Genomic DNA, 21934 nt, shown 5'->3' with positions numbered 1-21934 from the left:
ACTCATTTTGGGTGTTTTTTGTGAAATAGCACCAAATATGGGGTTACTGTAAAAATTTTGTGAGACAAAAATTCAAAAATGATATAAATAGTTGGAGCAAAACTACCTGCAGAGGGTCGAACCCGGGATAGGTGATAGAAAACGGATCCAAGTTGCCACCAGACCACCAAGAATATATCTAATCCAGTGGTTGTCTATATACAACCGTAATGATAAGGTAGCTGATTTTTTATAAGAGAAAATGCAATTCTCTTTATACCAATCAGCGTATCTTTCTTCAATCACGTCGTTTGGACGTGTATAAATATGTGCGATGGTTTCAGCATTTACACACAATCTAGAACGAGTTATATACTCAGAATAGTCATAGTATATACGCACATATATATAGGATTGTGATCAATTGAAATTTTTTAGCCTAATTGAGAATTGAGATGCATTATCAACCATTCATTTTTATTAAATGAGTGGTCCAGAATTTGCCACATAAAAAATATTTTTAGATTAATTAATTATAAAAGGGTATAATGGTAATTTCATTATACATTTTCTTCAATAAATTTTTTTATTTTTTTTATTTTTAATTTTAATTTTTTTTTAATTTTTTTATTTGTCAACTACATATACAATTCATGTCAACTACACACATATAAGTCAACTATATTACAATTCATGTCAACTACACACATATAATGTCAACTATGTGTACAATTCATGTCAACTACATTTATAATTAATATCAACTACACACATGTAATGTCAACTATACAATTCATGTTAAATACACACATAATATCAACTATAAGTTGTTGACATTTGATGTGCAGGTTACTGACATTTAATGTGCAGGCTATTGACGATAATACCCCCGAGTTGACATAATCTACTTCGAGTTGACATTTCGAAAATGTTGTGGATGAGTGGCTGAAAATGCATCTCTAAAAAATCTCAATCTAAACACGATCCTATATGTATATATATACACACACTTTATATATAAGATTTAGATTATTTATCCATTAAAAGAATCATAGAAGACGCAGTGGCGGATGCATGATTTCAACTGTGGAGGGTCCAAATTACTAGTAAGTACTTATTAATAGTTGCAGAGTATTTTTCGATATTTACTTCACCACAAGTAGTTGTAACAGTCCAGAGCCTTGTCCTAGCGGCAAGGAGCTTAGACATCAATGTATGAAGTGCCGAGTTTGAGCCATTGGGTTTGGTGCCCCTTGCACAGCGGAAGTCATGCATTCACAAATAAATCATACATACGGATCTCTTTGACAGATTTTGGGATCAATTTATCACATGTTAAACAATCAATTGCATGCTAGAACACATATAATTCACAAATAAGTAATCAAAACCCTAATTCATGAATTTCAACGGTTTAGAATTACTGATCTGATTCTCCAACTTATCGTCGATTGCTTGCGCCTTCTCCACGTGATGTTCTTCGTACTCCATCACGAACCTTCTAATCTGTATCCCGATCTCAGAATCTGACCTTTGGGTGGGCAAAGCTTGTCAGAATCAAAAGGGCTTAATTAGAAAGGAGATAGAATTTCAGATCTGGAGAGAACTGAAAAAAAACCGTTCACTCCGTAAGGGAGAACGCAAATTATAATTAAATTAAATTCTTAATCTCCTTTTATATTGAGTTATAATGGGCCAGATTAGGGATCCATGGAGGATGGACTTGGGTCAAATATGTTGGACTTTTACTAATTAAATTGAGCCTCAATTTAATACAAGTCCAAACAGAATATTATTATCATCCACTATAGTATAATAATATTGACTGCCCGTCCAATCCCAAATTACGAGTAATCCGGGCTTTACCTCTTTAATTTGTTATTTCCTGTGTTTAAGATACTAGCACCTCTAGACATTGATCACCACTACCAAGATATCAGGATTCTTAGATTGTGAAAAATTCGCACCATTTGATAAATCAAAGTAATGCATAATCAATATCGTATGCTTAATGTTATATCAACAATGATTAAGAAATAACAATCACCGAGACCTCGTCTTTCAGTAAATAGCAAGGAAGACTTAACTCAACTGTTAGATCCTTCAGTGCTATACCACACCAGTGTCGTTTATTTCCTAAGGTAAGGAAACATGCAGATTGACACTATAACCTTTCACGATAGGTAGCCAAAGCCTATCTAGGCTGTGAAATTCTATTTCTCTTCTACAAAGGACCGACTGCGTCACCTTTTGTGAACATCGTTCACGACCAGTCTACTATGCAGAAGAATTAGACTTATTTGCTTCTTATACATTTAAATGTTTGAGAAACATCTTATAAATGCACAAGCAAACATCAATGCGATAAAATTACTTCTTCTCGCCTTGGGTTAAAAGTGGATTGTAGAATTTATTGTATACAAGCAATTCAATCCGTGCAACATGCTCGAAATATGCTTTTCAGTATACCAATCCTAACAGAAAGATCCACAAAACAATGAATACTCAATATTGAAAGATCCACAAATTATGATTGTTATGAATACTCAGTATTGAAAGATCCACGATGAATACTAAAAGAATCATAGAAGACGCAGTGCCGGACACATGATTTCAACTCTGGAGGGTCCAAATTACTAGTACTTATTAATAGTTGCAGAGTATTTTTCGATATTTACTTCACCACAAGTAGTTGTAGCATAAGTAAAGTTGTGAAATATATAGATTACAAATAATGAAAGGGTGATGACAAAAACTAGAGATACACATGACCATTATCGTTAAAAGTAGCATCAATATTGAAAGATCCAACATTGATGAATACTCAATATTGAAAGATCCAGATCCAACATTGAAAGATCCACAAATTATCCACAAATTATGTTTGCAAATTGAAAGGTCCACAAATTATGATTGCAAATACTCAATATTGAAAGATCCACAAATTATCTACAAAAATTATCCACAAATTATGTTCTTCGCAGGGATCGAACTCGAACCACAAATTATGATTGCAAATACTCAATATTGAAAGATCCACAAATTATCCACAAATTATGTTCTTCGCAGGGGTCGAACTCGAACCACTCAAAATATCTACAAATTATCGCAGGGGTCGAACTCGAACCACTCAAAAGCAAGACAGAGTCTCAACCACTTGTGCCAACAAATCTATTTGTTTGTTTTGAACCTATAATATATATACTTGGGACCCCCAAGGCTCCATGTAGGTCCACCAGTGAGAAGACGTCAAGGAAAGGATAATCATTAAAGGTGGTTTCAATTTCTTTTTCGACATAAGAAAAGTATGGATAGAGATTGATAACCTATCTTAATATAAATGTTGTAGTTGAATTAATTCAAATCTAAAATTAAATTTTATTATCAAAATTATTAAAGTTGAGATAAGGCTAACACAAACATCCGATGACACTTAACTGTAGCTAGATGAGTGCGCAACTATCACACTCCAGCACTCTAAACTTACTTCACTCTTGTTTCTCTCGTACCTATTTATAGTTAATCTAAGTTGGTAAATGATCAACAATAACGCACTAGAAAATTCTACATACATGCTTCTGGCCTATTCTAATAATATAATATATTAACATCTATTTGATGTCGGCCAAACTATATTGCTAATTGATTTGATATTGTTTTTCTATTAATCTTGATTGATCTAGAAATGTTTAGCACAGTCGGTGGCGCATTATATTCAACACTCTCCCTCGACGCCGACTTTCTTATCGCCGTAGCAACATGGACATCCAATTATATTGTTTAGTATTTTGTCTGTCTTAAGTTACATAACTATACAAAAATCAAAACAATTCAATTTTTGGTTATTTCAAGATAGTATGTTTACTTCATGTATAGTAGGTGTCAATTGAATTAGCTTGATTAGAAGAGAAAGATTTAGATATTAAAAATAAATTTAAAAGTAAATAAAAGTCATGAAAATAAGTACTAGTGAATTATGTAGCCAAAGGGAGAGAGATAGGGATTAGAGATTTGATAAATATCTCTTTTATAATTCTTCAAGCATACTCTCTTCTATAATAACCAAAAAGATATATGTAGATGGATAAAAATTTAGCAGTAGAGTGGACTGGGCTGGCGTTGTTGGGTTTGGTATACTAAAAAGCATGTTTCGAGCAAGTTTCGCTCGAATAGAATCTTGTCTGTGTACGTAAAACTCTATAATCCACTTTTAACCCGATTTAGTATTATTCGAGCAGTTTCGCACGAATAGAATCAGTATATTATTACACTGTGTTTGCTTGTGCATTTATAAGATGTTTTATAAACATTTAAAATGTATAAGAAGTAAACAAAGCCTAAGTCTTTTACTTAGTAGACCGGTTGTGGGCGACGTCCACTTTAAGGTAACACGGTCGGTTCTATGCAATGCTTTGCGAAAGAGAAAGAAGAATTTCACAACCTAGATAGGCTTTGGCTACCTATCGTGAAAGGTTGCAATGACAGTCCGCATATTTCTAAGCCTTTCTGAAATAAGATGACATTGGTGTGGTATAGCACTGAACGGATCTAACAAAGCAAGACGTGTCTTTATGCTATCTACTGAAAGACTATGTCTTGATAAAATGTTATTTCTTAATCTACATATGTTAGCATTGAGCATACAGTATTGATTATCCACTACTTTGACTTATTATATGGTGCGGGATTTTCGCAACCCAATAATCCTGGTATATTGGGTAGTGGTGATTAATATCTAGCGGTGTTAGTATTGCTATTATGTTGAATCGTGCGCGAGGTGAGTCTCGTTTGATAATGTCCTCAAGAGGAGCTTGAACAAGGTTTTATTATTCGGAAAACTGGCCAGTTGGAGTTTTATTACTCTATGAATAATAAATAAGTGTTTCTTGCTAAGTCCACTCTTGGAATTAATAAGATGTTAATTAATTAAGTCCATAGCATACATTAATTAATTAATGGACATTTATATCTTAAGCGCGAGAAATAAATAATATAAATAACGGAAACCCGGATTACTTATAATTTCGGATTTGGATGGGGAGAGTTCAATATTACTTTTGTAGTGGCTGCTCGTAATATTCCAATATAAGCTTGTATTAAATTGTGGGTTCAATTTAATTAGTAAAAAGCTAATTGGGGGAGCCCATATCCAAAACCTTCCATAGATCCCTGTCTGGGCCCAAAAGGAACTTAATATAAATAGGAGAATAAATGAGATAGAAATTACTTTTCCAATAGAAAATAGCGTCCGCTAAAAATAAGAGAGAGGGGCGATTTTTTCTTGATTTTCTCCTCCGTGAGAATTTCAGCTCCTCCTCCGTGAGGAATTTTCTCTCTTCTTTATTCGAGTTCTAGTATTTTGATAAGATCAGCCCACCCTGATATCGGGATACAGTTCGGGAACTAGAGAGAAGATCCGTGGTCTAGTATTGAAGATCATCACGTGGAGAAGGCGCGAGCCATCGACGATTCCTTGGAGAATCAAAAATCGGTAACCCCAAACCGTAGAAATCATGTTTTAGGATTTATATTTTCTAAGCATGAATTATTTGCGTTCTAGCATACAATTATCTGTTTAACATGTGAATTGATTAATCGCATAATCGGTCAAATAGATCCGTATCTGATTTATTTGTTTTGTACAAGTCTTCCGCTGTGCAAGGGGCACCAAACCCCAGCAGACGTTTCTATAATAACCAAAAAGATATATGTAGATGGATAAAAATTTAGCAGTGGAGTGGACTGGGCTGGCGTTCAGGAATCTGTTAAATTCTTTAATAAATTGATAATCCGGAGCTTGGACGTTGAGCCACGGGTAGGAGGTGGAACATATAATTGTGGCGAGCGGGCTAGGGCTTCAATTGCCGTCGCCACAACTTTTTCTCTTTCACATAATTGTAAAACTCATATTATTCACTAAAAATAGGACCCATGTTGTAGTGGGCAGAAGAAGTATGTCAAAAATCAAAGCGTGCACGAGCTAATGCCCCTTGATCACAAGACATGGCGGTCAATTTTTGTATATATGCATTTATGATGAAATACAAAGTCAATTCTTGTTCTCAAGTAGAACCCTAATTTCCAAATACTTTATCAGCAACTCTATCTAGGGGTGGGGTGGATCAGTACGGTACCGAAAACTGCAGTATGACAAAATATCATACCGATACTATACTGAATTTTCTATATAGTTAATTTTTGATACCGTTACCTTATCGTTATTGCGGTATACTGAAGTATAATACGAGAGACCTTAAGACTGTTATGCAAAAAAATATTTATTTCATACATAAAATATTTTAAAGTACTTAGGATGTTATTTCTTTTTATGTCTATTTTATATATAAATATAATAAAATATTTATATAATATAAAAATCTATTTTCTACATAAAATATTTAAAAGTAGGATTTTTGGGTATTTTTTTAATTCTATTTTATATATAAATATATTAAAAATAATATAACATTTATATAATATTTCAACATATATCGATTTTGATGTATGCACCAAGGATTCGGTACCGCAGCCCGCTATATACTGAATATTTGGTATATATACCGTAGATTTGATATACCACGGAATACGAAAATTATCGCATCGAAAGATTTTGGTACGGTATCATACCATACAAAAAATTATGGTATCTGAAAAACTGGTATTTTTTAGGTACGTTAAGTGCGGTATTTTTTCTCACCCCTACTCGTATCATGTGGACCTCCTAACAACTTTAATTAAATTCTAGGAGTAATTCTGAATAATAAATATTAATCATAAATTACTGTATTCTAATTTTAATTCATAAACTCCACTTAATTGCACGATTGCTCTTTATCACTCCAAAATTGGATTAATTAAACCATCTAATCTATAATGCAAAATTCTCAAAATGCCCTCACAAACTAACCCATCTCATCTTCAGCACAACATGAAAATTTTATGCAAATGGAAATTGATTACATAAATTAATCTGATAATACTGATTACATACTGCACACGATATGATTATCTCTAACCGTCTTAATTCTTGACTTAACGACAGTTACAAGGGTGACTGAATACCTACAAACTACACTATTAAGATACACATGATGAATGTAGAGAAGCAACGAAAAAGAAGAAAAAATCATCTTTGGACTTGTTCGGCTGCATGGTTGTTAGCTGTGGACGATGAACCGGTCCTACCGTTTAGTAGTCCGTTGTCAGCAGGAGGTGACACTCCCCACTTGCCATCGGATTCTGTCGGTTCTATCACTTTAACAGACCCATCTGTCAATCCAACGGCAAATTGGTTTGCTTCCTGAGGATGTGCTGCAACCACCACCGGGGATACAGCTTGGCTTCTGCGAACATCAAAAATAAACATGGTCAGCACTCAAGGATTCCAGGAATGCAGAAAGAGAGAGAGAGATCTCAGTGCAACATATGAAATGTAATCCAGGAAATCCAACTCAAAATATGATGAAAGTTTGCATCAGTATGAATACATATAAACAAGATGATGAGGATAAAAGTATTAAGAATAAACAGTAATCTCACCCATTTATTGCTGACTGGGACAAATATGCAGTGGGAGCAACCCGGCATCTTAATCTCAGTGTATCGGCGTCAAACACTCCAACATTCCCATCAACAAAGGAAGCAAAAACAAGCTGACTGTTACATGAGTATGATGCACACGATATAGGAGCGGAGAGGGCATCTTGTGGGACCCACTACAATAGAAAGAAGCCATCAGATACATACCAAAGTGGATGAAAAGACAAACGAGCTGACATGGTATTTACCTGTCGTATACGTTCCATCTTGGAAGCATCATATATTGCCAACTGAGTTTCATGGGCTACAAGCAAGCGAACTTGGTCCGAGTGGAACTGCACTCGGGTGTCACCAGTGGGTGCTTTACCTGCTGGAAGTTGTATTTGAACTGTCTTTCTCTTCTCCCATGTGTCAATGCTCCATATGCAAAGCTGCAGAAGATATATGTCATTTATCAAGGAAGGAAGAAACTCAAAACTTAATCCCCACAAATCCAGCAAAAGATGCTTTTGTTTTCTCTATTGCAATTACTGAACAAATATAAGAACTATAAAGTAATAGAAAGGTGGCTTACTTGAGCATCGGCACCAGAAGACACCAATATGTTTAGGGTGGTAGAAAAAGCTAATCCAGTAATGCGCTTCTGGTGGCCTTTCAGTTTTGATTTAACCTGTTAAATTTACAGTCAATGTAATTAACTGTAGCAGTTTAGGAGTGTAGACCCAAATAATTCAATGAAAAGGGTCGAATAATTACCTCATCAACCCTCACGTTGTAGATGTGGATAGTTGAGTCCTCCATTCCAATTGCTATAATGTTGTTATCTTGTGGGTGGAATGCCAAGAAAGTAGAAGCAGGTGGTGGAGGCATAAATGTTGTCATAACCTGTTGAGGAATATTTATTGTTTATCAAAACTGGAGACCTACTCTCAGTAAACAGGTCCTTATGATTTGATTACTTACTTTGAATGTCATCATATTGAACAATGAAACTTTTCCACCAGCAGCTGACATTACATAGGAGTCATTCTTCGAGAGAGCAATGCATGGAACAGCTTCCTCAAGGTTAACACCTGAGATGTCATTAGTCATGACAAGACCACTGTTTGGTTGCCAATGTTGAGGAACAACACTAGCAGTGGCCTTCAAAATTTTTTAAAAAAAATCAGATACCTATCATTCAATGAATAGCCCGAGAGGGATAAATATGAAATAGACAAAAATGAAACAAAGGTAATCAAACTTCAGTTTTGTTACCTTTCCACTCGGGTTTTGCTCATTGCGGACCCACTTCCAAAGCTTTTGGGTGCCATTTGATCCAAGGGCCAATATGCCAACACCAGAATTTGTATAAAGGAGCCTAGCAACCTAGAAAAAAGTTACAGTTAATGCCTTATGTGGTGGAAGAAAAAAACAAGTGTGGGCTAATAGGCAGTGACGAAGCCAGAAATTTTTTGTTGGGGGGTCCAAATACTTTTATTGACAACTAAATATCACAATAATTTTTTTCATTTATTTAATGATGAAATTTTACGATATTTACTTGATAATTTTCTATGAATCTTTAATAAGAGAACATTGATTAGTTTTCTATGACTCTTTATTAAGAACTCTTTGAGATGAAATTCAATGATGAATATAAAGAAATGAATACAGATTATAGTATATTTTTAGACTAACGAGTAGATTTTAAAATTTAAAATTTATTATATTTTATATAAAATGGAGTACATATTTAAGGAGTATAATTGAAGTCTAAAAGTATTTATTTTATCAACTATGCAAATATTTACTGTTTAAAATAATCAAATGTTGTAAAGTGAACTGACACAAATAATAAGCATTGAAATTAAAATTAATTAGAGGATGTGGATGTGTAAAAGTAAGAATTCTGTGATGATAAAATTGTACAGAAATTAAAAAGGTTTTGCAAAGTGGCCACCACAGAAATTTATAAAATGAACAGAATATATAATTAGAAAACTTTGAAATAAACAGAATATATAAATTGAAAAAATAAATAGAAATAGCTTAAGTGGTGTGTATAAAAAAAACCAGGTGAAGAACTTATATCAGTCTTTTGCAAAAAGAAATGAGAAATTGTGGTTCATGGGATTCGAACTCAATTCCTCAAGGATGGCACTGATTTAGTGTTCTACTAAAGCATAAATATATAATAATAGTAACGATGACTGGGGGGCAGTGTGGCTTCGTCAGTGCTAATAGGATACCTTGTTGGCAGCATCAGCGCTATCCGGCATGGTGACCATGCGGCAATGGGCAGGATCTATGATTTCAGTTAACTGCCAGGGTTTTGTCTTATCATTAGCATCATCCAGAGCTCTAGGCTTTTCCATGCTTCTAGCCATGGAATCTACACCGTTCTGAAACAAAAACTCAAAAGTTATATTAACCATGGAGCACAAGCCAGGCACATTAATAGATACAAGAACTAATATTACATATTTGGTTAATCAAAAGAATGAAAATTAGTTATGCTAGAAATAATTGAACAATGACATACAAGGATGGGAGATGGCCTAACAGGAGAGCTTCGTTCCACTTTCGGAGCGACATTTGGAACGGCAGATCCTGAAGCCTGCTCGGTACAATGGAAGAATATGTCACACAATGCTGCCAGCGAGCTAAAGATCAGGAGAAATAAGGATTTAGATGAAAAAAACCTTGATAGCTGCAGCTTCCAGTGGAGACCTTAATGCCTCAAAAGGTGGGGCTTCAACTGCTCTCAAGGATCTCATGCCATTAGCATTCGCTAGTATCTTGATTCCCTTGTCAGCAGTAGTAACAGCAAGCAGATTACCTTCCTTATTAAATCTCAAACGTGGAAGACTCTACATGAATAAAAAATATTTCAAAAGAGGGCTTATCAAATAATAATGCATTTACAGGTGAACACAATCGACACAATTACAGCACTCATGTGACATGATAACACATAAACACTCACCGGAATACCACCATCGCAATCTATAGTTGTAAGTACATTGACGTTATCCATGTCCCAGAACTTTATCTGGTAATCTTCACCAACAGCAAGAAAATGATTTTGTGTAGTATCAAACTGCAAAACACCAGTACACTTCTTTCTAAATCCAGTGTAAGTTCTTTTTATTGCCCCTTCACTTTCGTTCCATTCCACCAGATGAGCATCCCCATCTTTGCTATTTCCACAGGAGAACAGCCTGAAAATGAGTAATATCCCATTAAATTAAACACTTACTGGAAACAATGCCATCTATAAACCCACTCCTAGGCTCCTAGCATAACTTAAACAGACCATAGCTGAGCAGCAAGAGGTAAATAAAATATTACCTGCTTCCATCTGCACTATATAGCATAGTGGTACACCAAAGCCCAGGAGCATCATAGTCAACTCTAGATCCCATGTTATCATAAAGCCAAGCTTTGATTTTTCCATCAACAGCAGTTGAGAAAATAAACTGCAAGCATAGAGCAGAAACAGTTGATAACTTTATATTAAAGAATATCATCTCATCAGGAATTGGTCAATTCAGAGAGTCATGGTCTGATCCAGTGACTCAGGATTATAGTAAAAACAACTTTTACATAACATATTTATGCTGTTCCACAGCAAGATCTTGTTAGCAAGAAGGGTTCAAAACAATTAGCAAGATCTTTTTTTAGTCTGATTCTCTATTAATAAGGGAGCAAGTCAGCAGGGATGCTCCATGGTTCAACTATTCTGGAACAGTTAGGGGAAAGAAGTGTGGTAAAGTACAGAGTTCAGCAAGCATCAGCCGTCAAGAAGTTTTTATGGATACTAAATTGGAAGAGCTGTAAGAATCACAATTAAATCTAAATCTGGGTATGTATATTACACAAAATAAGCATCATCCATGCACAATCTGCAACTGTACCTGAATGTTTTCTTTCTGATGAGGACAAATTGAATAAACAGGCGATTCATGGCCCTCAAAGTTGAAAAGCTTTCTTCCTGTCATATCCCACACCTGCAACAGTCTCTCTCCCTTAGTTGTTCTGCTGCAAGAATGTAAAATTATATTTCAGAAAATAAAATGAAGTTTAACTACTCACCTTTATAAGCTTGTCATCCCCACAAGTCACTACACAGAGTTGCTTATTTGGATGAGCAAAAGCAATGTCATTGACTCCTCCTGAGTGAGCATCAATCTACGTAAAAAATTGAATATGAGGACCCTTTTCTCAACTTTCCATCAAACTAACAAGTACAAAATCACAGCATACCTCCAAATGATGGCGTAGATCATTTGGCCCCGCATATGCATACAAATGAACTAAGTGCTTGGAAAATGCAGCTCCTGAAACATGAAATATATTACTTGATTTGGTATGAAAATCACAACAAACTCAAAGAGAATAATACACAAAATTATACCACAGAAAGTCCCATCTGGACTCCAAGTAACACGGCTCACAGAAAATGGTACCTCCTTGGCAGCAGAAGCCTATTCAGAAATTCAGTTTGTAAGGGAACAGTAATAACTTCACAAGGCATAAAGCAAATACCAACTAATTCTAGCAGACAATGAACTACTTGTTTTTCAACTTTTACCATGTAAACTGTTTTCATGATATTGTGGTTAATAACTAAAAGCAAGGTGAAGAACTAGCACATGGAAAGCTCTGGAAAAGAAGATACAAACCTGGAATGTTAATGTGCAAGTTTGCATATCCCAAATCTTAAATGGCTTTGAACATAACTTTTCTCTTATTCCTGCTTCCCAGAGAGTTATTTCGCCACTATTGCAGCCCACTGTAAAGAGACATACCATATTTAAGATCATAGGGTAACAACATCAACACATGCTGGTAAATAGGAAATGGTTTAGATTCTAAAAGAAGAGAAGCAATACCAAGAAGTAATGTCTGGTGTGATGGATGGAAGTCCATGCTTGTTACACCAGATCCCTGATGCAGCGTAAAAGCCACAGTTCTTGGCAAATCATCAAGTGACCAAGATGCCTGTTGACGAACCGTAGGATATGTAACCTGAAAGAAAACGCCTTATTCTTATCAAAAATAAGTTGTTAACATACAAAATAACTAGCTTTTGATAAAAACATGAATTTATTTTATCAAACAGTTCCATCCAGGCATCCAACAATTAGAAAATTACCTCTTCAACTGACTGTGCAGGACGTAAACGCTTCATAAGTTGCTCATGATCAGCATTTTGATAGTCAAGCATACCAAGGGTTGCCGGGGGAGTCATTGGGCGCTTTAAAATTGAAACTATTTAAAATTGCAGAACACATCAGCATATTGTAGGAAAATAACTCATATTTTAAGAAATTAAGTCATAAGAAAAAAAAAAAACTATTCTTCTAGAGTTCTACTAGCATCTCTTCAAAATTGAGCTTCTTCAAAATCGTGACTGAAGGTAAGCACCGTTACCTTGATTAGGTGGGACAGGCAAGGAAGAAGCTGTAACAACAGCTGCTTGAACAGATGAAGATGCAGCGGCATTTACCATCCAACCGGCTAAGGCATTAGCGTTGGCTGCAGCGGCAGTAGGTGGAAATGGCTGCCAACATAAAACACAGACATTACAATTTGATAAACCCTATAAGAAAAAATTAATCTAATACAAAAGGTAACCATTTATACCCCATGTGCTCCAAGAGATGTGTAAACAGCAGGCTTTGCAACTGCAGCTGTTGGAAGATTAACAGGAGTAGGTGCAAGAGCCCCATTTGGGGGATTGCATGTATGGTCATTGAATAAAGTCTTAATATCTGGATTTGGCCTAGGATTCTTACAGAGTTGGTGCTGCCAATTCAAACTGCACAAATGACACAGCCAGGATCCAGGTTTGAGACAATCAATAAAATGTCAACAGCACAATCAAGTACATTATATTAAAGATATTAAAGACTGATTGGTAAATCAATATATATTGCATTCTAAAGCAACAAGCATGTTGAATCAGAGAACTATACCTTTGGTTAATAAGTGTTCTCAATCTAGATGACTTCAAAGTAGGAAAAACAAGCTTTTCACGGAAAAGAGGATTTGCTTCAATTAGCTTTTTGAGCTCTATTAACATTATGCTGCGAGCTGTCTTAGTGTCACCATATTTGGAAAGCTGCTCATTCTCCCTGTCAATAATTCACATAGATAAGATTTAACGAATAAACTCCTTCCTGGTATAAAACCACAAGGGAATCAGAAGCCCCTGGTAATCTGATCAAACTTGAAGTGAACCCTTAATCCCAATTACCATCGAAAATAAGAACAATATGCATTATACAATAGCCATATAAAACCTGAACAGAACAAATGGAATACCTAATACCTGAAATTGCTTAGCGTCAGTAACTGAGTAATTTCCTTGTAAAGATCTTCATTAAATGTTGAGAAGACCTTCAAGTCATTCACCAGAATCTCAACGGCCTTTGCTTTGTCTTGCCTAATGATACCAGACAGTACTAAGTAAGAAGCAGAAATGTTGAGGCAGAAAGAGAAAACAAATGATGATACAATTCAAGCATGGAGAAATGAATTCATAATTTTCCAAACAATGGTAGGTCATAGTAACTCATAAGATTACCTATCAAGAGCTTCAAGATACTTCTGCTTACGGATTTCAAAAAATATCTTCATTGAGTATCTGTTATCATCAACTTTAGTAAAACCAGACAAGTACTTCTCAACTTCATCCCATTCACCAGCATGCACCTTCTCCTCAAAGTATTTCATGTTAAAGTAAAAGCCTGATTCTTGTTCAAGCCTACAAAAAAAAACAATTTAATATGATAATCAATGCATAAACAGCTCAACAAAAACCAGTTAAGACAATAATTAGTCTCACTTCATTGAAGCAAGAAAAAACCATTTCTCCAAATCATTTGCGGATCGACAGCGAGGATCCTTAAAAGATGCCAATGACAATATTGCGATGAATTTTTTTGATAAAACCCATTACTTCAGCTAAGTTTTATGTAGTTGTTAACTTTTCCTTTTCTAGACTCTGCAGTTGTTCACTTAATTTTCCATTGAGAGATAAAACTATTAGACCTTCTTCGACCCAGGAAAAACAGAGAATTTTCAAGAAATCATTACATAGCAGCAGTCAAACACTAAAGGCTAGCAATCTCGATTAAACCCAATCAAAACAGCATATGTCACCACTGGAATAAGACATTGATAAACTAAATCGAATCAATTAGCCAACTGCAACCCTCATCCTCCTCTGGTTTTCTAAGTGAATTGATAACCAAGCAAAAAGGTAAAAACTTTCATATCAAATTCACCATAAAAAGCTCTAATTCATTAATCACGTCTATCCCCAATATAAAAGGCAGAAAATAATCCAACGGTAAAGCCACAAAGAGCTCAAAGCAGGAAACAAACACCAAATTAGAAAAGCAAAAAAACATAGTGAAAAGCTGCAGAAAATGTACTTGTGAACGGACTCCTTGAATTTCTCCTCCTCGAGGAACTGAAGAATTAAGAAAACCAATTCTCTGCTGAGCGACGACATTCCGACCTCAGATTTCGCAAAATCTAAAGCCAAAATCCACAGATCGAACCCCTGAAAACAAAATTCCGATGGCTCCCGACTACGATAATTTTCCCTTTCTAGGGTTTCTCTAAAAACACAGGCTGCTACGACAAAGAAAGGTATAGAGAGAGAGAAAGAGATAGAACTTGTTCTATATATAAGGAGAGATAGAGAAAGTTGTATATATAGAAAGAGAGAGAAATGGAAAGTAGAATTAGAGGTGGTGGTGGGGAAATAAAGACTTGGTCTCGCTATCTTCGATGCGTTTGGCAGGAGTCTCTTTTCCCACTGACTTATCACTGATAAACTATCGTACTTATTATAAGCTCTTCCACATATACATGATAAGTCCAACTACGTCTCTCTTAGGTTATCATTGCGTGAGGTGGAGGGGAAAGTATAGGGGTTGGCGGATTTGAAACGGGCGATCAAATCTAGTTGAATATTCGGGTTGGGTTACAGACGCGCTGTCCTAATTAATGAAATCGTCGCGGTTATCGCGATATATGCGGCCACGATATTTTGTTTAGATCTGATATTGAACATGGACATGTTTTGGGTCAGAGACTATTAACTTTATCTAACAAAAAGAATTATTGAGTCATCAAAACGCAATTATTTTTTGTCCACTTCTACTCGCGTATTTATGGTATTTATTTATTTACGTATTTTTCAACACTTTAATTCCTTTACTATAAAAAATTTTTACGTTTCAATTTTTCACATAAGTTGTAAGTATTTTGGTTTTATTTTTTATTGAAAAATATTTACAGTTCAAATCACACGGAATATAGTATATTGATGAAATTCAAATTTAAGATTTTTTACCATAAATGTCCTCACCCAATAAAGAGAATCATAATTGAATCATTTACACATGCGAAAACAATAAACTACAATTTGTAGTTATTACATAAAAATACAAAACAGTAAATTATGTAAAGGAAAATAATACTCACGGTAGATATGAAGGCTTTAGAAGGCATTCAAATCTTTGGGAATTATCACGACAAATTCATACGCCTTCGGCCCATAAAAAATATTTTATCATTTTAGTCCGTCTTATAAAAATAACAATTTCTGTTTTAAGAAATTTTTTTATCTAGTGGAGCAGGGTCCATTCATCCATTAACAATACTCCGATCATTTATTTATTTATATATTTTTAATTTTATCAATTATGATTAAAAATTGTATCATTTCAAAAGTGGTCTGTTTTTATGGGATAGAAGTGAGCATAAAATTATTACCCCCTTTATCTTTTTCGGAACGTCCCGATGTTAATTGACTCATTTCATTTTTTTTACCAAAAATTAACTTACTTTTATCTTCTACTTTTATCTCATTCCTATTTTCTTCTTCATTTTTTCCTATTTTATTTTTTTCCTTACTTTATTATCTTCTAATTTACTCATTAAAGATATTATTTATTAATTCATATGTCCAAAAGAACTTATTTAATTGACCGATACAGATAGAGTAATTGTAAATAAGATATTTTCCCATTTTTTAAAAGAGAAATCACTTGTTAAAATACATGAAAATTTTGATAGTTACGGAGGTTACAATGATAGCCTAATACTAAAAACCCCTCCATCCTTCTATACGTATTTGGGCATAAGATCTAAGAAAATTATATTCCCTTCGTCCACTATTTAAAGGTTCATTTTGACTCAGCACGAGTTTTAATAAATTATTTAACTTTATGAAAAAAAGTAAAGGAAGAAAGTGAGTGGAATGTGAGACACATTTAAAGTATTAGTTTTATATTGGATTGTGGGTGTAAAAAGTTGTTAGAATATAGCCACATATTAGACGTGGAATAAAGTAAATGGTTCTATAAATCATGGACAACCCAAAATGATAAAATGATTCTTTAAATGGCAGACATAGGGAGTATTTAGAAAGTTAATAGGAAAGAAAATAAAGTAGGAGAGAATACAGAAGATGAGTTAAATGAGAATTAAGTAGGAGAGAGTAATTGCATACAATTTGCCAAAAAAAAATTTAATTCACTTTAGGTAGGACATTCCAGAAGGAATACAAGTCGCTTATAGTTGGACAGAGGGAGTATTAATTTTATTACAGTATGAGATTTTCTTTGTGTGCTTCGACTCCAACTCGATTACTCTTTAATGTTTCGAACTTTCTCCCAAACATATTTGCAAGACATGTTATTAGTATGATAGATTTCCAAAACAACTTTCAAAAATTCGATTTGCTTGTGTGCCACTGGCCGATTCTTTTTTATGGTTGTTGTAGATGACACAAAACTTTTGGATTTTCAATCTCACTTGGTCAAAATAAGACAAATTTTTATGGGAAAATGAATTAAATTTAAAGACTACACCATGGTGGATTCGAACTCAAGAGGCATTACCAATCCACTGCTTGGCCAACACACACACTGACACACATGAGACTGAGTGTTTTTAACTATGCATATGGGGGCTCCTCCGGGACTTGTTGCACAGCTCATAAAGTCTCCCCCAAAGCCTTGGAATTTTTTAGTTGTTATTAACGATGGGATACTCAAAGGTGTCAACATGCACTTCAAAAACCCGTCTAACCGTCTTTGCTTCAATTAGTGTTTACAGTACTCGAACATCGTACGAGGATCTTTCTTAAGAAATTTTTTATCAATCACATATCATAAACTCGAATTTGACGTCAAATGTAAATCACTATACAACTATTCTTCTATGTTGTTTGCGTGGTGTTGTAGGTAGCTACCATCGCGTGCGGAGTATTATTTTGCTTCACATCTGCGTTCTAGCATGGAAAAATATTTATACTTTGAGTGTATGTGACTATGTGAGTACTATGCAACATCCTAAATGTTTTTTATTGACGGAATATTTCTTCATTAGTCTATTTCTTCGTAAGATTCAATTATAGGAGATTTATTTAATTAAAATCGTTAAACTGAATCTAAGAAAAAAAAAATCAATCAAAATCCGTAAGTGTATCAAATGAATCCAATTTTTAGTTGAGTTGTTCACTTAAGTATACAAAACTACAATTTTTTATTTCATTAGGTCCCTATAATAATGTACTATATTTATTTAAAAGATTCTCATACGTACTTTTATTTTTATTTTGGTTGGATTTTTATATAACGGACTTCATAATTTAGTTAATCTCTTATGTGTTAATTTTTTTTTCTATTTATTTTGAAAATAATTCAGTTGTAATATCTACACTCATGAATCACGGAAATATAAAAAATTTAATGATATTGCATATTATCAGTCATCAGACATTTAGTATAAAGTCTTTTAGTTGTATTTGGCCATTATAAAATGAAAAGTAGTTTATGGAGACATCAAATATATTAATTCTGCAATGTTTATTTGGGGTGAAATGAGTAATTTGGTAACATACTTTTATTAGTCCTGTTTGGACGAATGAAGCGAACAAATAAAATATATAATTAATTAAATGACACAATGAGACGCAGGAGAGTGATCAATTGCTAATTACAACTAATTTAAGGCCTAATTACAACTAATTTAAGGCCATAGGATTTTAGAAAACGTGTGGTTTACAATTTGCCACGTGTAATTTTCATTTTTATTAATAAAATTAAAAAAGATAAAAAAAAACGTCAAATTAGGGTTTTGGATGAAAATGTCAATATAGTGCTTCGGAAATATCAACACAATGCTTTGAGAATATCAATACGATGCTTTAAGAATGTTAACTCATTGCTTATATTGACATTCTACATGTATTATATTGACATATTTTATATAGTAGGTTGACATTTCTGCTTTACGAAAAAATTGAAAAATTTTCGATTTTTTTTTCAAATTTTGACGTCGGAACATATGCATATATGATATCGTTGGAATCCTTATAAAATTATCTTTAATTTGATATATGTTATATGAATTTAAAGCTTTGGGATTTCTTTTAAAAGTTAGTTATAACTAAACATGTAGTGAATTGACATTAATACCCCTATTGATATTTTATGGAATTAATCATATGGCTTTATTGACGTTTTTTGTTGATCGTATTGATATTTCTTGGTTGATGATCTAGGCCCTTAATTTGAATATCTAATGATTATTATTTAGTTATAGTTAACAATTAGGTATTGAGTTAGCAATATAACACTCCCCATGAGATACATTACCCTAAACTTCACGGAAACTAACACGTATAGACTTGACAAATAGTAGTACTATACAAATATGATCTATCCACCACAAATTTGAATATATAAGTAGAAAGTAGTGGACAATTAATTATGTTTATAAATATATAATAAAATACTCCCTCCGTTTCATAGTAATAGAGACGTTTTTTCATTTCCGTCTGTTCCATAGTAATAGAGTCATTTCTCTTTTTAGTAAAAGTCAACACATTTTTCCACACCTACTTTACTCTCTCTTACTTTTTTCTATCTTCATCTCTCTACCTTTTTCATTTTCCACTTTATTCTCTCTTTACTTAATTCACCTAATACAATTTTTCTTAATCTCCGTGCCGAAAAGTTTTGGTTCCATTACTATGGAACGGAGGGAGTATGATTTTAAGCACACCTGGGTGAATTGCTCCACATTTTTACTACTACCACCTTTGGCAATATAAAATCAAAGCATATACTACATATTAACTTCTAAAAGTATAGTAATATTTGAAATAAGAACAATTCCGACCCGATTATTGACCGTTACGTATTCGAGAGTGAATATCGCGATATTTTGAAGGAATTAAAAGGTTCTGATATATTCCCATTTATATACCCTATTACGATTCTCACGGAATGTGAGAAAATGTAAAAATGAGTTGAGAAGTTTTTTGTCAGTGGGCCCCCAGTTGAGGCTGATGGTAGTGGCCACCTGTCTTATTAATGTTCTTTAATTTTTTTTTTTTATTCAAATTTCGATGAGGCCATTCATAATCAAGCCATTCATAACCCATACATATCTGATATCTCCATATCTCAATCCATACATTTTTTTTCTTATATCATCCTTCCTCCCAAAATCTACGTCAGGCCACGATACATGCCTTTTCTCATACATTTTCCTATATTTCTACTTAATAATATTAACTTTTAATTAATTAATCACCATCCACTTTGCAAAATTTAATAACAATAGAAGTAACAAAACTATCCACTAATTAAAATTCTTTAAAGTTATAATTAAAATTTATAAAAAATGAAAAATTGAAATTCCTAAAAGAAATCTTCTTTAAGTGTTTACAAAGTTGAGCTAGCACCTTTTTATCCACCTTTCGATCACAGTCAAACATAGACGGCGTATTTCAGACGAGCTTATCTACGTTGTACTTCATGACAATCTTATCTCAAAACATCTTTCTCTTTTGGTTGTTGAGGATGTGTCTACCGATGCATCAATAAAAATGCACGCCAAAAGTCTTCGTCTCCACGAGGGTGTACTTCTTTAGGCCATCTTCGATAGCCACCTCTTCTCCCTTTCCCTTCACGTGTTGCCTTAGTTCTATATCGCTGATTTTGTAGTCGTCCGTATTTAGCATTGGCAAATGAAAAAGGATATCGTTCGACTATGTCAACCGATTAGCAGCGACATTATCCGGTTTCGTGTTCTAGCTAGCCGGTCTTGCTAGATCCCAACCATTTGTACGAACAATTTAAAAGAAATATTTGTCACTAAAAAAACACATTATATTAATTAATTTATTAGATTTTATTTTGATGATTTTGGTTTAAGTCAATTTAAATAATACTCCTTCCGTTTTAAAATACTAATAGTCTTTTTTTTTTTTTATCTTAGTCTTACCCATAATTTTAATCCACTTCATTTTTGGCAAATTTTTCTTTTTTATTAGGTGAATTATATTTCCACTAGTAATCACTTTTTCTTTCTATTTTTTTTTACTTTATCAGTCTTACAGTAAAACTTGTTTCCAATATCTTTAAATTTATAAATCGGAAGGGGTATTGATTATATAAAATAGTTGTAGCTTAAATTGATCTGATTATCGAATTAATATTGTGGATGTCCTAAATGCGCACATGATCTCTAAATCTAGCTGGAAAGAACTAATACCACAGTCAGCAAAACTAGCACTTTCATAATCTCATAATCTCATATCCTCGAAAAAATAGATGTAAGATGCGAGACAATTTGATTCTTGATTCGTGCGTAAATTATATTTTTTAGGACGTTATAACATAAATACCATTCTTGCAAATAACATATAAGCCTGCATATGTTGACTTGGAGACACATGCAACTACAAATTTCTCTTATAATTAATTTAGTGCTGCAAACACAACTACTAAAATTTCTCCTAAAATAAATTTAGTGTTGCAAACACATGCGTACAACTACTACCCTCTATGAACCCACCCGATAATTTTTTTAAAAAGGATTAAATTCGTTGATCTTTTAGAATTTAAAATTAACTCATAACATTTATAAATTGACCATATAATTCATAAAATTTGAACCTCAACTCTATACCATAACCGCAATAGGATTAGAATTCATACCTTTCTTTTCCTTTTATAATCTGAAAGTGTCATCGGCGTAAGGAAACAAATATGTCAGCTTGGAGCTAGTAATGAATCACATGATATATTTAAGAATGTTATGAGAAAAATAATTAAGAAAAAAGAGAAAAATTAAAAATGATTTATTTCATGTCTCGATCAATTATATTTTAAATCAGTAAATTTAATCCTAAATTCTAAAAGTCGTGCAATTTTTTTTAAATCTCTTGGACCCACCCACATTATAGAAATCATATTTTAACACTGTAGACTTCAGAGAATTTCTTGCGCCCATCTTTTGACAAAAAAGTCTAAATATTAATGCATAATTATTTTCCAACCGTTCTACTTAAAAATATATGGAGTACTTCGTAATATTCCAACTCATAATTTTA

General features: G+C 33.6%; 1 protein-coding gene across 1 annotated transcript; it reads right to left on the bottom strand.

Annotated features, from left to right (window-relative positions):
* Nucleotides 1-6914: 6914 nt before the first annotated feature.
* Nucleotides 6915-15228, bottom strand: LOC125222290 (topless-related protein 3-like). The gene is made up of 25 exons (XM_048124810.1): nt 14946-15228; nt 14093-14272; nt 13838-13951; nt 13482-13640; nt 13150-13324; nt 12937-13066; nt 12659-12774; nt 12396-12531; nt 12186-12295; nt 11918-11987; nt 11767-11840; nt 11596-11691; nt 11418-11510; nt 10852-10979; nt 10487-10721; nt 10203-10370; nt 10043-10117; nt 9750-9902; nt 8776-8886; nt 8482-8661; nt 8275-8403; nt 8093-8188; nt 7767-7949; nt 7519-7694; nt 6915-7322 (listed from the first exon to the last, which is right to left on the bottom strand). Exons 1-25 carry the CDS (start codon nt 15023-15025, stop codon nt 7106-7108), a joined length of 3384 nt encoding a protein of 1127 aa, XP_047980767.1. The 5' UTR covers nt 15026-15228; the 3' UTR covers nt 6915-7105.
* Between the last annotated feature and the right edge of the window lie 6706 nt (nt 15229-21934).

This window comes from Salvia hispanica, chromosome 4 (assembly GCF_023119035.1).
Source record: "Salvia hispanica cultivar TCC Black 2014 chromosome 4, UniMelb_Shisp_WGS_1.0, whole genome shotgun sequence".
Taxonomy (NCBI): Eukaryota; Viridiplantae; Streptophyta; class Magnoliopsida; order Lamiales; family Lamiaceae; genus Salvia; species Salvia hispanica.
This window is presented reverse-complemented; position numbering and strand designations above follow the sequence as displayed.

What these genes read in the sequence shown, in the direction of transcription:
- LOC125222290 (XM_048124810.1), bottom strand. Translation starts at nt 15,025, where the DNA reads ATGTCGTCGCTCAGCAGAGAATTGGTTTTCTTAATTCTTCAGTTCCTC. An exon ending in TCCAGATGGGACTTTCTGTG is followed by an intron (nt 11,841 to 11,917) that starts GTATAATTTTGT and finishes TTCATGTTTCAG; the next exon opens with GAGCTGCATTTTCCAAGCAC. An exon ending in GGGATGACAAGCTTATAAAG is followed by an intron (nt 11,511 to 11,595) that starts GTGAGTAGTTAA and finishes AGACTGTTGCAG; the next exon opens with GTGTGGGATATGACAGGAAG.